Genomic DNA, 13,839 nt, shown 5'->3' with positions numbered 1-13,839 from the left:
CCACTCCCCACAGAGGGCTGGAACTCACCTCTGGAAAGCAGACTCTTAAAGTCCCCCAAAGCCACAGGTGTATTGTCAGATACCTTCTTCTAAAGGCCAATGTCACAGGGAAAGACCAGCCAGGTAACCCCCTACATGTGTTTAGATACCTCCTATAATGTTGGGCTGGAGCCTAGGAGACCAACAAAGAAACTTCCCAGAGACAAAGTCAGTGATATCCCCCAGTACCTCCTGGACTATTGGCAGTAAGAAACACAGAATACATCCTATTTAAAGTGGAGAAGTGAGTTTCCAAGGGTAAATCAACTTAATTCAGTTTTGTTGGACTTAAGGGGTCTGTGATTTATCTTATGAACCATCTTTGTACAAACAGTGCCCAGGATAGGCACACGTCAGCCAAAATCCTGTTAGTGTTCTCTTGAGGCCATTTGAATGTAATGGCATTCGAGGGCACTTCTTCCCAACCCTCTCCTTTATGGCTCTCAACCCACTGCCCCCACCTCCCAAGAGCTCCTCTCCTCCCTCAACAGATGAGAGTTCACCATTGACTAACAGGTCATTGCAGCTCTTTCTACATCTCCCCATTCAGCATCCCAGGACCACCTGCCAATCTGTCTCCTGAACTACTCCTCCTAGAACACTACTCATGTGCTAAATCCCAGTGGAAATGTTTGAAATAGTGGCTAAGAGCAGGGATGTTAGAGCCACACCAAGCTAGTATCCTGCTAATTACTAGCTGTGTGATCATGGGCATGTTACTTTATTTCTTTGTGCCTTGGTTCTTTGTCTGTACAAAGATAGGGGAAATAATTGTACCTACTGCAAATGCATGTTGTACTAGAGCAATAACTGCACATAGGACATTCCAGAGGACTGTAGGCATCACTGTCATTCAGAGAAGACTTCCCTGACTCCTCCAAGAATGGGGAGAGGCTTTATCTGTGCTCTCACCATGCCTGGTACTGACCTGAGTTAACACAGTTACTTTAATGGTTCTCTGCCAACTGTGGGCATCACTGTGTCCACTAGACCATGAGGTCCTGCAGGGCAGCAGGGTCTTGTTATTGCCACTGTATACTCCCCACGAGGCACGGGGCCAGGTACAAAAGAGATTCAATCAGTTCTGCTATAAAGCTGGTTTTGAAATGCAGATTTGGTCCAACCAATTAGTGTATTAGGGAACTGAGAATAATGTGAATATTCTGTTTATTTATGTGTGATTTCATCTGCAAGAAACTAGATGAACATGGAAAACTGCATCCAGCTGAACCAAACTGCATCGGAAAGTGCAATGAGCACACATGCACATAGGCAAACATTCATCAGCTGCCTCAGTTCACCACTTGTGTTATGAGCCACACCTGTCCACATCTGGTGTTACAGCATCCCACCTGATTTCAGATTAGTGTCTCCCACCTCTTCACAATAATTCACAAGCTACTTCCAACACTCACTTCCACAAGGAAAATTCCAAGTCTTTTTCAAGGTGAAGTGTCATATTTATTGGTGCATGTGCTAGTATGTACTTTGTAATCATTTGACTTGTGCTACCATTTTTGTTGGTTCCTGTCCTTTTTATTTTTTAATATATTTTTATTAATTTTTAGAGAGAAGTAAAGGGAAAGGGACAGAGAAATAGAAACATCAATGAGAGAGGAAGTCATCGATTGGCTACCTCCTTCCTGCACGGCCCCCACTAGGGATCAAGCCTGCAACCCGGCCATGTGCCCTGATCAGGAATCAAACCAACAACCTTCTGGTTCCTGGGTCAATACTCAACCACTGAGCCACACCAGCTGGGCAGTTCCTATCCTTTTTAAATATGTCACTGACAAAGTTTGTGAATGTTGTGCCCCTCTTCCCATTTTTCCTGTAAGCCCTGTGTTTTTTATTGCATTATCTTGCATATTGTGGTGATATTTAGGATATGTTTCATTATAACAAAAGGAATCATACTCAAGTGTATGTGGTCGATGGCAATTAATTCTTTCTCGTCTCCATGGATACCTAAGGCTCACAAAGCTGTAGGAGCCCCTATTAGTCAGCAAACACTGTTTGGGCCAGCACTTCTGCCCCACAATTAAAAGCAATAAATATTTATTCAAAGACAACTGCATGCCAGGCACTGTGATGCATAATGGAGGTACTGGGGCTAATAAGAAATACTGACTCTAACTCTTTCAGTCTAGTGGGAAAAGGAGAGACAAGTAATTATAATAAAGGGGATGCTATTAAAAAATAAAGCAAGGTCTTCTCTGCAGCAAAGACCTCCCAGGGGAAGTGTTCCTCTTTCCCAGATCTTCCTACTCCCCTAAGTTAGTCTCTTTCTTTGTGGCCCTATCTCTGTCTCCTTTCTCTACTTCCTGAGTTACCAGACCTATCAGCACTGAGCAAAGATGGAGCAGGGAAGAGTTAATGTGGCACAGGTGGGAGGGGTAGGGCCTGAGGGAAGCGGATGTAGCAGCCACATAAAGGGCCTGGTAGGCACGGGTCAAAGCAAAGAAAAGCTGCCAACACACCGTGCTCAAGTCTTCTGTTGTTTTCTTCCCCGGTCAAGTCTTCTGTTGTTTTCTTCCTCCATTTATTCATCCAAGAAGTATAAGCTTCCACCGTGGGCTAGACTCTGGATGAATCTGTTCTGCTCACCCTGACTCCTTCAGCACCCAGGACGCTTCTACCTCGCATGGCTGCTCCTCTGGGTTGACTGCCATTTCCTCCCTCTGTCACCACTCCCTCTGGCACACCAGGAATGAGACTCTAGTGAGACCTCTTCTGGATTGTAAAGAAGGGAAAGAGAGAAGTTCCTTTTTTGCTGCCATTTCTCCCTTTCTTCATTGCATCTCAGGTCCAACTTCAACTCTTCAGCGAGTGTTCAAGTTCACTATTTCAGCACCGAGTTAAAGGAAACGTAAGCACCCCACACCCCAAAAACCTACCAGTTTTCTCCTGTCACACAAGGCTTCCACCTTCACTCCAGGTTCCATCTACCTCCTCTTCCTGTTTCTCCCTTTCTCTTTACTCTCCCCCTTTCTTCTTGGAGGGTAACTGCCCAGCATGTTAAAGCTGAGGGATGCTTAAGCCCATCCCATTATAAAGATGAGAAACCTGAGGCCCAGGAGTTGTTCCTAAGGATACACAGTCAGAGACAGGACCGGCCTAAGGGCTGATCCCCACCCAGTGTTGGCTTTCTCCCCATCACCAGGGACTGAGACTGACTCTATTTGGACCCTGAGGAAGAAAAACATACATCTCAGCTGACCTCCCACTGAAGGGCTCTGACACCAGCCACTATAGCAGTGACCACCCCTCTTCCTCTCTACCACTGTCCAGTCTCTCTCCCTACCCTCATGAGCTTTCAAGTACAAAGGATTCTCCCATCCTAGCTAGGGTTATGGGCTTGATTATCCATTCAAATCCCCAACTAAGATAAAAACCCTGTGATCTTCTCAGCCCTGCACTACCCTTTATATACTCTATGGCTAGGTCTATGCCAAAAATTCTTCCATTTGTCCTTCCCCTCTCAGGAATCATGCCCCCATGAGCCCTAAAGCTTTACCCCACACAGGATGGCAGAAGTTCCACTGCCCAACTCCACCTTCCCACGCCCAGCTTTCTTCCTACTGACTGGCATTCCAGGGCTAGGGGGGACCCAGGCCTGGCTGACACTGGTCTTTGGGCCCATGTATCTGCTGGCCCTGCTGGGCAATGGAACAATGCTGGCAGTGGTGCAGGTAGATTCCACACTGCACCAGCCCATGTTTCTCCTCCTGGCCACCCTGGCAGCCACAGACCTGGGCTTAGCCACATCCGTAGGCCCAGGGTTGTTGGCTGTGATGTGGTTCGGGACCCGCCCTATGCCATATGCTGCCTGCCTGGTCCAGATGTTCTTTGTCCATGCACTGACTGCCATGGAATCTGGTGTCCTGCTGGCCATGGCCTGTGATCGTGCCGTGGCAGTAGGGAGTCCATTGCACTATTCTATCCTTGTCACCAAAGCTCGTGTGGGATACGCAGCCCTGGCACTGGCGCTAAAAGCTGTGGCTATTGTTGTGCCTTTCCCTCTGTTGGTGGCACGATTTGAACACTTCCGAGCCAAGACCATAGAGCATGCCTACTGTGCACACATGGCGGTGGTGGAGCTGGTGGTGGGTAACACACGGGCCAACAATTTGTATGGGCTAGCACTCTCACTGGCCGTGTCGGGTGTAGATATTTTGGGCATCACTGGCTCTTATGGGCTCATTGCCCACACTGTGCTGCGACTGCCTACCAAGGAGGCCCGTGCTAAGGCCTTTGGCACATGTAGTTCCCACATCTGTGTCATTCTGGCTTTCTACGTGCCTGGTCTCTTCTCCTACCTCACACACCGCTTTGGTCGTCAAACTGTCCCCAAGCCTGTACACATCCTTCTCTCTAACATCTACTTGCTGCTGCCACCTGCCCTTAACCCTCTCATCTATGGGGCCCGCACCAAGCAGATCAGGGACCGGCTCCTGGAAACCTTCACATTCAGAAAAAGCCAGTTCTGATGGGCAGTGAAAACAATGAAGCCTGGAGGAGGAGCTGGGGGACGGTCAAAAAATCTGGAATCTGGAAGTATGAACTACATCATTGGCCTCATTATCTGCATATGACTCTCATAACCATTCAGCAGGTGTTTGCTGTGAAGCCCCTACTATGTGTACCACTGGAATGTGTAGTTAGGCCTAGCCACATATCCTGCTTTGGGGGAGGCAGGAGGCAGGAGGCAGGGGCCATTGTGTTACCATGCAAGGAAAATAAGATCAGGAATTATCGTGGGATCCTAGCACACAAGATTTAAAGAAAACTCCCCTCCTTGCCTCTCCCCATCATTTTAACTTAAGTCTGCCCCGTTCCCTCACAATAGCTCCTCTGCAGATCCTGAATCTAGGGGTCTGGGAAGAGGGACAGTGCCTCTGGAGACTAGTTCTTGTCTGGATCACAGCCCTATTTCTGGAGTCAGATTCTGTTGTAGCCAGTTTGTAGGGAAGGAGTCATACAGGCTTATCCCCCACCTTCTGAGAATCTGGATAATGTGTCCTGGGGTCCCAGTTTCACCAGGACACTGATCTTTAAGATATTCCCAGTTCAGAGAATCCTCTTGGTCTCCTGTGTAATCACTATCTGCCTACCACATCCCACCCCCAAACCACACACACTCCATTGCCAAAGTCTTAAGAGTTAATGGCTAGAAGTTCTCTCTCAAGGCGTGCAGTTTCATAGGTCAGAGTCCAACTGAAATAATTTTTTATATCCCAGAAAGCCATTGTAACTATGTTGCCTGCTTGCCTGAAGCCCAGAATCCCTATGATCTCTTACCAATCTGACCTTTTGCACATCCTCAGCCAAGAATGTAAAATTCCCAAGTAAAAGCCTCATCAACAACACTATTTGCCCTGGCCAACATCATCAGAAGCACATGATGTTGGTGCAATATGCTGAAATAGGAATATTTCACATAGCTGTGGCTACAGAGAAGAGACACTAACGGGTTGTGTCATGGTGTTGCCCAACAGCGGATTCACTTTGCACTCCACACTAGGAGGGATATTGCACAAAAGATCTCTCACACCAGAATGGAGTCCAGAATGAGTATAATCTCAGACATAAGGCAGGGAGTCACTGTTATGAGGTCATAGAAAGCTGCAGGATGCACAAGCAGACCCAAGCGCTCCAGGAAAACTATCATAACCACAAATATTGAAGTTAGCCATGAAGACCTGAATCCAGGTGGAATGCTGACCAGAGCAGATAGCTGGACCACACACCATGGGACACTGCACAGGAGGCCACATGGCTGAAAAGGCAGGTGGATGCCATCTACAGGGCCACATGGGGTCTCTGAAGAGATAGCCCAGAAGCTATGATTTTCAGAGGTGCTGTCATATTGCAACCAAGTGGAAGAGGAAGAAATCTACACTTTTCCTCAACCCAAATGTGAGCTCATGAAGTTCTGAGTTAAAAAGCCCTCCAGACAATAATTCTGTAGATAATTGTGATAAAATTCTAATCTTAAAGGGATACAGGTCTTTAAGATGTCCATATCTTTCTCTTAGAGGTTCCTCTTCAATAAATCTATCCTGACAAAATAATTACCGATATGAACAAAGATGTATGCAGTAAGATATTTATTAGATTGAAAAAATTGTTGACAGTCCTATGTCACACACACACACACACACACACACACACACACACACACACACACACCAAATTTTGCCTTTCCCCTCTGGTGCATGAAAAGTGAAATCATGGCAGCCAATGTTCATAAGCAATGAACTGTGTCAGCCTCCCAGCACAGGAAGCCTCTCTTCTAAGGCAGTTTCGCCCCCTGGTTGTGCACAGCACCCCAAGGCAGCTGATTCCAAAGCTATGCATTGTTCATCATAAGAACTTTCTTCTTTGCAAGCTAAAAATCTACCCCCTTGGGCATTTGTATTTTGTTTTGGATTGATATTACATACATACCTATCATGTGTTGTGTTTAGAAGGCTTTACCAGCACTCTCTTGCTCCTCGTAACAACCCGAGAACAATTATAAGCCCATAATCCCTTATCTACAATTCTGAAGTTTAAAAAAACCTCTAAACAAGTTTTTTCATAACTTTGGCCCAGAATGTCACCTGAACCACTCACAATTGTATTTATATTTATTTTCGTGTGACTATTTATATATTTAACTGCAGAAATACTGATGCGCTTGATCATAGAGCACTGCCCTAAATCTCACTGGGGCATGTCTCTGTACCTCTGCATCTGTCTCCTCCCTGCACTGTCAGTCCATTTTGCTCCATGTCTGTGTCTCTCACCTAAGGACACTATATTACCTTTCTAAAATCAAAAAAATTCTGAATTACAGGCCCTGGCTGGTGTGGCTCAGTTGGTTGACATTGTTGGGTACACTGAAAGGTCACTGGTTGGATTCCTGGTCAGGGCACATGCCCAGGTTGCGGGCTCCATCCCCTGTCAGGGTGCATACGGGAAGCAGCTGATCATTGTTCCTCTCTCACATAGATTTTTCTCTCTTCCTTTCCCTTCATCTCTCTCTAAAATCAATAAAAGCATGTTAAAATTTTTAAATAATAAAAAATTCTGAATTATAAAACACATTTATCCCTTAAGTTTTCAAATAAGGGATGGATTAGAAACTTATACAATTATCCTGAGAGAAGTGATGTGTTAGGGTTCTTGATCACTCTAAAGTCTTTGCTATCTACATTATTCTATCCTGCCCTAGAGGTTGCCTGCAGAGAACCTCATGTTCTCTGGATAATCAGTCCCACCAGTTGGCTGACCTCATGATCTCCATTCTGGCCACCCCATATGCTGCAGATGGTCTGTGTTTTTCCCCAGGGAAGTCCCCAGAATTTTCCGCACTGGAGGCAAACCCCATGAACAGAATATGGCCCACATAGCCCAGCCTTTGGGCTCATCAACTCCATCCAGAACTCAATTGTCATCTGTTTTCCTTCAGCGACTCAGTCTCAGACTTTGAGCCAAAAGGAAAGACAGACTTATTTAATGTCAGGATAGGGCAGTGTGGAATTTAGAAAACCTAGAGAATAATGGTAGCCCAGCCGGCATGACTCAGTGGTTGAGCCTCAACCTATGAACCAGGAGATCACGGTTTGATTCCTAGTCAGGGCACATACCTGGGCTGCAGACTCAATCCCCAGTGTGGGGCATGCAGGAGGCAGCCGATCAATGATTCTCTCTCATCATTTATGTTTCTCTTTCTCTCCCTCTCCCTTCCTCTCTAAAATCAATAAAAATATTTTTTTTAAAAAGAGAGAGAATCATGGTAATCAGACAGTAAAAGACAAGACAGAGATATGGACTTGTGGGTGCAGGGTTCATCAGTAATCAATTTCCCCTCAGCCTCCTCTATGAATAAAATCCCAAGAGGCCCTCATTTACCAACAGCCCATCATCCCTGCACCTACCTCATCCAAGCCCTTCTCATTCTGGAATCTCCTCAAGATACGGATGTGCACCATTCTCTGTTAATTTATCAATAAGGACCATTGTCTCTGTACCTCTGCATCTCTGTCTCCTTCCACTGTCAGTCAGTTTTGCTCCAGGTCTGTGTTTCTTGTCCATGTGTATCTCTCTCTCTTCCTCTGTGTACCTCAGAATTCCTTTCTACAGGGAACAGAGGTACTAACCATACTACACCAGGTGACTTCTCCTTGTCAACCATAATTTAAAAATGTGCTAATTGGGCATTAGGAGGAGAGACTTGGTTTCACTTATCTCAACAGGAAACGGGCTTTCTGATTTTGTCTATTGCACTCTTCTCTCTTCCTGCCCATTTCCTCTTCACTCCACCACTTTGCACTTCCATCTAGCAGGTATGCACTCCTCCCATCGCACACACAGGTGAACAGAAGGAGTAAGTGGGTTTCTCCCTTTGCCAAAAGGAACTACTTACCGCTTAATGGTAAAAGCTGGAATCAGGCAGACTTGCACTAATTTATTTAACCACTCTGAGCCTGTTCATTCACTTGTAAAATGGGGAAATAGTGCCTACTTCAAGAGGTTACTAAAAGGATGATCTAAGATAATGCACCCAAAGTGCTTGACACAGCATGTAAGAGTTCAACAAATATTTGATAGTAATTCCTCCCCTGGAGCATAGGCTCATACCCACTGTCAAACCTTTGTTCAAGTACCTGGCACCCACATTCTTAGCTCTGACTAGGGAGGCCTTCCCAGTTACATCCCTTAGGAAACTTTTCTTGGCAACACTCTCCTACCATCTTAGGACCCTTTCCTGTGCCCCATACCCAGACTACCTGGGCCAGCGGGGACGATGGCTGACTCTGTGGGATAGCTCCACATGCTGAGCCAGGACAGGGAAGACCCCCTACATGAGGCACACAGGAAACTCTGCAGAGGGACTCAAGAGAGCTCTTTGGATAGATAAGGGGCAGAGCAGGAAAGTAGCTATCAGAAAGACTCTCTAGAGCAGCGGTCGCCAACCTTTCGGACCTCACGGACCACCAGTGGTCCGGGGACCACCAGTTGGCGACCGCTGCTCTAGAGTACTTCTTTTTAGGAAACGCCACTCTTCTTTTCCAGCAAAAGAGCAGTTTGAGATCTCTAAACAGACACAAGGGGAAATCACACATAGATCAGAGCTGTAGTAGGACAGTACGTACTAGACACAGATCAGGCAAGGACAGGGAGTGGAACATGAAGAAAATTTTCCACAAATTTACCTGAATAATTCTGACTTCCTGAGAGCTCTCTCCAGTTACTAAGGCAACAGTACCCCAATTAGATTCTTACCCTCACACTATCACCATTCAGCATGGCACTCTCCTACACACACACCTGGTTTTCACTGCTATTGGAACCCACTTGTTAATAATGGGTTTCAACCCAGGCTGCATATTAAAATTGCCTGAAGAGCTTTTAGAAATCCTGATGCCCAAGCACACTCCAGACCAATTAAATCAGAATTTCTGAGAGTAGGATCCAACCATCAGTAATTTTTTTCAACATTTTTTATTGACATTTGTTTGTTTTTGAGAGAGAGAGGAATTGGGGGGGGGGGAGAAACATTAATGCAAGAGAGCAAAATATCAGCTGACTCCCACACGGCCCCCTCGGGGGTCAAGCCCGCAACCAGGGTATGCGCCCCCGACCAGAATTGAACCAGTAATCCTTTGGTGCACAGGACGACACCCAACCAACTGAGCCACACAGACCAGGGCCAGGCATCAGTAATTTTCAAAGCTCTCAGGTAATTTCAAAGTATGGCCAAGATTGAGAACCACTACTTGATTCTCAGTTTAAGTCCTAATCTGTTCTTCTCCTGTGCGCTTCAGGACTCCAATGCAACCTCACAAAGAAGTCATCTGCAGGTGACAAGACAGCATATCAAATTGTTTGAAGGAGGCTGCTAAAGGGAGGAAAGACCTGATCCTGTTTTCTTAAAGAACTACATACACACACACACACACACACACACACACACACACACACACACACACCCTAATGGTACCTGCATTTTCCTCCTCTAAAGAATAGGTAGATGACTCAAAAGAAGACTCAGGCTGTGAGAACAGTGAGGCTAAGGTGACTGCCCTCTCCCACCCAACACCCCATCCCCCAGCAGGACCTCTATGACCTCATGCTGTAGTAGGTCAGAGCCTAAAGCCAAGCCTCACCTCTCTGGGCAGCTCGGGGTTCCTGCAGCAGCCATTGCCCTGCCTAACCCTTCCCATATCCCAACATGTTGGTTGGTACCCCACAGCTGCTAACACTGGATGAAGCTGATACCACATGGACCCTCATCAAAGACAAGGTAGGTAAAGTAAGAGGGCTAAAGAGGAAGTAACAAAGTATGACCTAGGTGGGTTTGAGTAGCTTATGAGGAGGGAAGCCGGAAGATAATAATAACTAACACTTATTCAGTGCTTGCTTATGGGCCAGGCACTGTACTACTAAGTGCTTTGTACAAATTGTCCAATTGAATCACAATTGCGAAAGCAGTAAGAATAGTTCCTTGAATGTATAGAGAGCTATGAGAACAGAGAGGAGAAGTGCTAAGTCAGGGGCAGGACTTAGGAGGTCACTCCTGAAGAGAGTAACATTCTAGCTGGGCAAACACCTGAATGAGTTCATGAGTGGTGGATGGGTGAGTGAACAGTGTACTAATTAAAGGCAGAACATATGCAAAGGCAGGAGAGGAAAATGGAAAATGAAGATTTATGAACTGCAAATAGCCCTCTAGAGCAGAGTTCAAATTATTAGTGGTAAAAATAAGGTCAAAGAGGTGCAGGGGCTAGTCATGAAAGGCCTTTTAAGTTTTCTAAAGTACCTGAACTTTACCTTTGACCTCTTCATGGCTAAGTGCAAAAGACAGTAATCTTCAAGCTACCTCAGCTTATCCAAAGTAGACACAACTCCATCAGTTAGCTACCCTCCTCTTATGCTAGGAGGCAGCACTGGAGGGGAAGAAAAACACAAAACTATATAGCAAAAAGCAGATCAGCCTTAAGGGACCATTGGTGAATTCTAAGGGAAGGCCAGCCAACTGGACAATGCCATCAATAGAGGCACAGATGTGGATCTTGGGGATTGGGACAAAGAGTAGAGCACACAGCACTTGAAAAATAGTGCTCTAACATGAAAGAGGCCCAAAGAAGGAATTTTGTATGCTCCCTAGCAAAACATGGAGCCAGAAGTCTCAGCCATCAATATCCTAGATGAGTTGTTATCATACCTAACTACAATTACTAGAGAGGATCTTATAGGGTTTCCTAGTGGTAATGAAGTTAAACTTTCTAGAACTGAGTTACCAAACCCAAAAAGCCAAGATAAAAAGGACAAAACCAAGAGAAACTACAATCCCTATAAGCATATTGGGACTAGCATTACAAAGATGAAGCCTCAAATCCCTAAAGGAACTATTGATATTATGCAAGAGAGCAAAATATCAATCAGGGATGCTAGAGGTAGCGTAAGAATGGACATTCCAAACCTATTTTTGTATACCCATTCTTGGTAAATGACATAACCCATCTAACCAATCACCTAAGAATAATCCTTGAGTTTTCCTTTTCCCACATCCCTTAAGAGACCAAGTTCTCATAATTCTATAACCTAAATATCTTCCTCCATTATTTTAGTTGAGGGGCTCACCATGTCTTGCCTGGAGCATTATAATACTCTTAACTGATTTTTCTCTCGCCTCCCTCATTTCATGCCTTCCTATTCAAAATTAGCTTTTTTTAAATGCCTATCTAATCCTGCCCCTAACCAGAGTCCTTCAAGGGGCTTCCCACTGTCCTCAAGAAGAAAGTCCCCATCACTTAGTATACACACAGGCCTGTCATAATCCAGTTCCTATGTGCCTGTACTTCCTCATACCCTACATTTACATGATATGAAATTACATGTTCCTGAATGTGCCACTTGATTTGTATGCTCAGGGTTTCTTACCAGCTCTTCCTTCTGCCTGGAATGACTGACCATTCTCCTACCTGGCTAATTCCTTCAAAGCTCAAATATTATCATGTAGAAACATTCTTTGATCCTCTTCTATCAAAGACTAAGGCTGCTAAATAACTTCTAATCTCCACATCTTGTTATTATTTTACTTAGCTGACTACTATTTACATTTTTGTCATTAGATTGAGCTATATTAGGACAAGGATAACGTCTCATTCTTTTATGTATTCCCCAGAGTTTGGTATATGATAAACATTCAAAGTTTTGCTGCAGGATAGAACTGGGAAGTAAGCAGGAAGTAGGACAGTCTGAGCACATTGTGGAGATGTAATCAAATAGTGACAGTGGGAGGGTCAATCTAGAGTAGGCTACCAGGTAACTCCTAACCCTAACCTGCTCCCATAAACTGGCTACCTGCAGGTTATCGAAGAGCGTTTTGGGTCCAATGTAGTGGCAGTACCTTTCCTATCGGATGCAGCTTGCTATGATCTACTGGGTGTGCTAGTGAAGCAGTCCCGCCCAGGCCACAGCCGCCTGGTTTTGACGGGCCGGCAGGGCCGGCGGGCACTGCAACCAGTGGGACCACTACCGAACCTCCTGGAGCAGGCAGGGTCTGAGGGTGCCTTTGCTCACTGCACACGGGAATACTCACCAAAAAGTGGAGCAGAGCTAGCATATGAAGAAATGCGACTCTTGGATGGGCAGCCCTGCCGGATCCACCTACATGTGGGTGGCCTGCGCAAGAAGGTGGCCTTTCTGTTGCTGCCACCAGGGCAGGTGAGCCTACAGAAGACTCTTCCCTGGCTCCGAAGCACCCACAGCATCTATATCATCTACCAGGTCTTCTCCTGTTCCTGGATGCAGCTGGGGCTACTGCCTACAGGTCATGAGCCTCAGATGCTCCGGTTACAACGGTCACTGCCTATTGCCTTCTCATGCCTCAAGTTTTCACTGCAGCCCAAGGGAGTGCTGGGACCACAAAAGGCCCTGACCAAAGGCCCTCTACTCCATGGGACCAACTGGGTCAGACCCAACCGCAACACCATGCCACCTCTGGTGTCCCCATCAGCCCCTGACGATATCACCGAACCTGCTGATATGCCCCCACCTGTCCCAGCCCCATCTACACCACCTCCCCAGGAAGGGCCAGAGGGCAGACTCACCAGAGTCTCCTACAAGGGTCGAAACCCATTCCGAAGGGGGCCCCAGATGCTATCAGGTACTACTGGGGAAAGGAAAATGAAAGGGATGGGACAAAGTGGAGGGAGGATAGCTCAGGAATGTATGGAATACCTGTAACCCTGGTAAGGGGGATGGAGTGAGGGAGCCAGGGGACAGTGAGGTGGAAGCATGGTCTTGGTGTGGGGGTGGGCACAGCACAGAGAACCAGAGGGAGGGACCAGGGAGGCAAAAAGGCCAGGGCATTGAGTCAAGCTGTGACTATCCCCAACCCTGGCAGAGAACTGGCTCTTCAGCCCCCGCAGCCCTCCACCAGGAGCTCAGGGTGGGGGTCCCGGGGACCCCGACCGGCACTCCATGTCCCTGCCCCTGCTGCAGGGTCTGTCCTCGGAGTTCGACAGCGACGACTGAAGTTGCAGAGAAAGATGCAAGGGGCAAGGCCCCCAATATCTGGCATAGGGATACTGGTCCTCAATAAACATCAGCTGCTGCTCCCCCAAACCATCCTGAGCCCCTACTCATTCTTTCTTTTGGGGTCTGGAGAAGGGGGAGAATTCCTATATTTTCCCTAGGCTTCATGTCCCCTCATCCTCTAAGGCAGAGGTAGGGAATCTTATTTCTGCCAAGGGCCATTTTGAATATTTATACCATTACGCGCAGGCCACTTAAAAATCAGCC

At 46.5% G+C, this 13,839-nt stretch overlaps 2 protein-coding genes across 2 annotated transcripts; both read left to right on the top strand.

Moving 5' to 3' along the window:
- Positions 1–3,566: 3,566 nt before the first annotated feature.
- Positions 3,567–4,529, top strand: OR52W1 (olfactory receptor family 52 subfamily W member 1; the record flags this gene model as incomplete). The annotated part of the gene is made up of 1 exon (XM_079788366.1): positions 3,567–4,529. One exon carries the CDS (start codon positions 3,567–3,569, stop codon positions 4,527–4,529), a length of 963 nt encoding a protein of 320 aa, XP_079644492.1.
- A 5,230-nt stretch (positions 4,530–9,759) lies between these two features.
- Positions 9,760–13,652, top strand: LOC307110399 (uncharacterized protein C11orf42). The gene is made up of 3 exons (XM_079789517.1): positions 9,760–10,333; positions 12,403–13,240; positions 13,442–13,652. Exons 1-3 carry the CDS (start codon positions 10,262–10,264, stop codon positions 13,570–13,572), a joined length of 1,041 nt encoding a protein of 346 aa, XP_079645643.1. The 5' UTR covers positions 9,760–10,261; the 3' UTR covers positions 13,573–13,652.
- Positions 13,653–13,839: the final 187 nt, after the last annotated feature.

The sequence above is a fragment of the Cnephaeus nilssonii genome (genome assembly GCF_951640355.1).
Source record: "Cnephaeus nilssonii genome assembly, chromosome: 13".
NCBI classification, from domain to species: domain Eukaryota; kingdom Metazoa; phylum Chordata; class Mammalia; order Chiroptera; family Vespertilionidae; genus Cnephaeus; species Cnephaeus nilssonii.
This window is presented reverse-complemented; position numbering and strand designations above follow the sequence as displayed.

What these genes read in the sequence shown, in the direction of transcription:
- LOC307110399 (XM_079789517.1), top strand. Translation starts at nt 10,262, where the DNA reads ATGTTGGTTGGTACCCCACAGCTGCTAACACTGGATGAAGCTGATACC. An exon ending in GGACCCTCATCAAAGACAAG is followed by an intron (nt 10,334 to 12,402) that starts GTAGGTAAAGTA and finishes GGCTACCTGCAG; the next exon opens with GTTATCGAAGAGCGTTTTGG. An exon ending in AATGAAAGGGATGGGACAAA is followed by an intron (nt 13,241 to 13,441) that starts GTGGAGGGAGGA and finishes CAACCCTGGCAG; the next exon opens with AGAACTGGCTCTTCAGCCCC.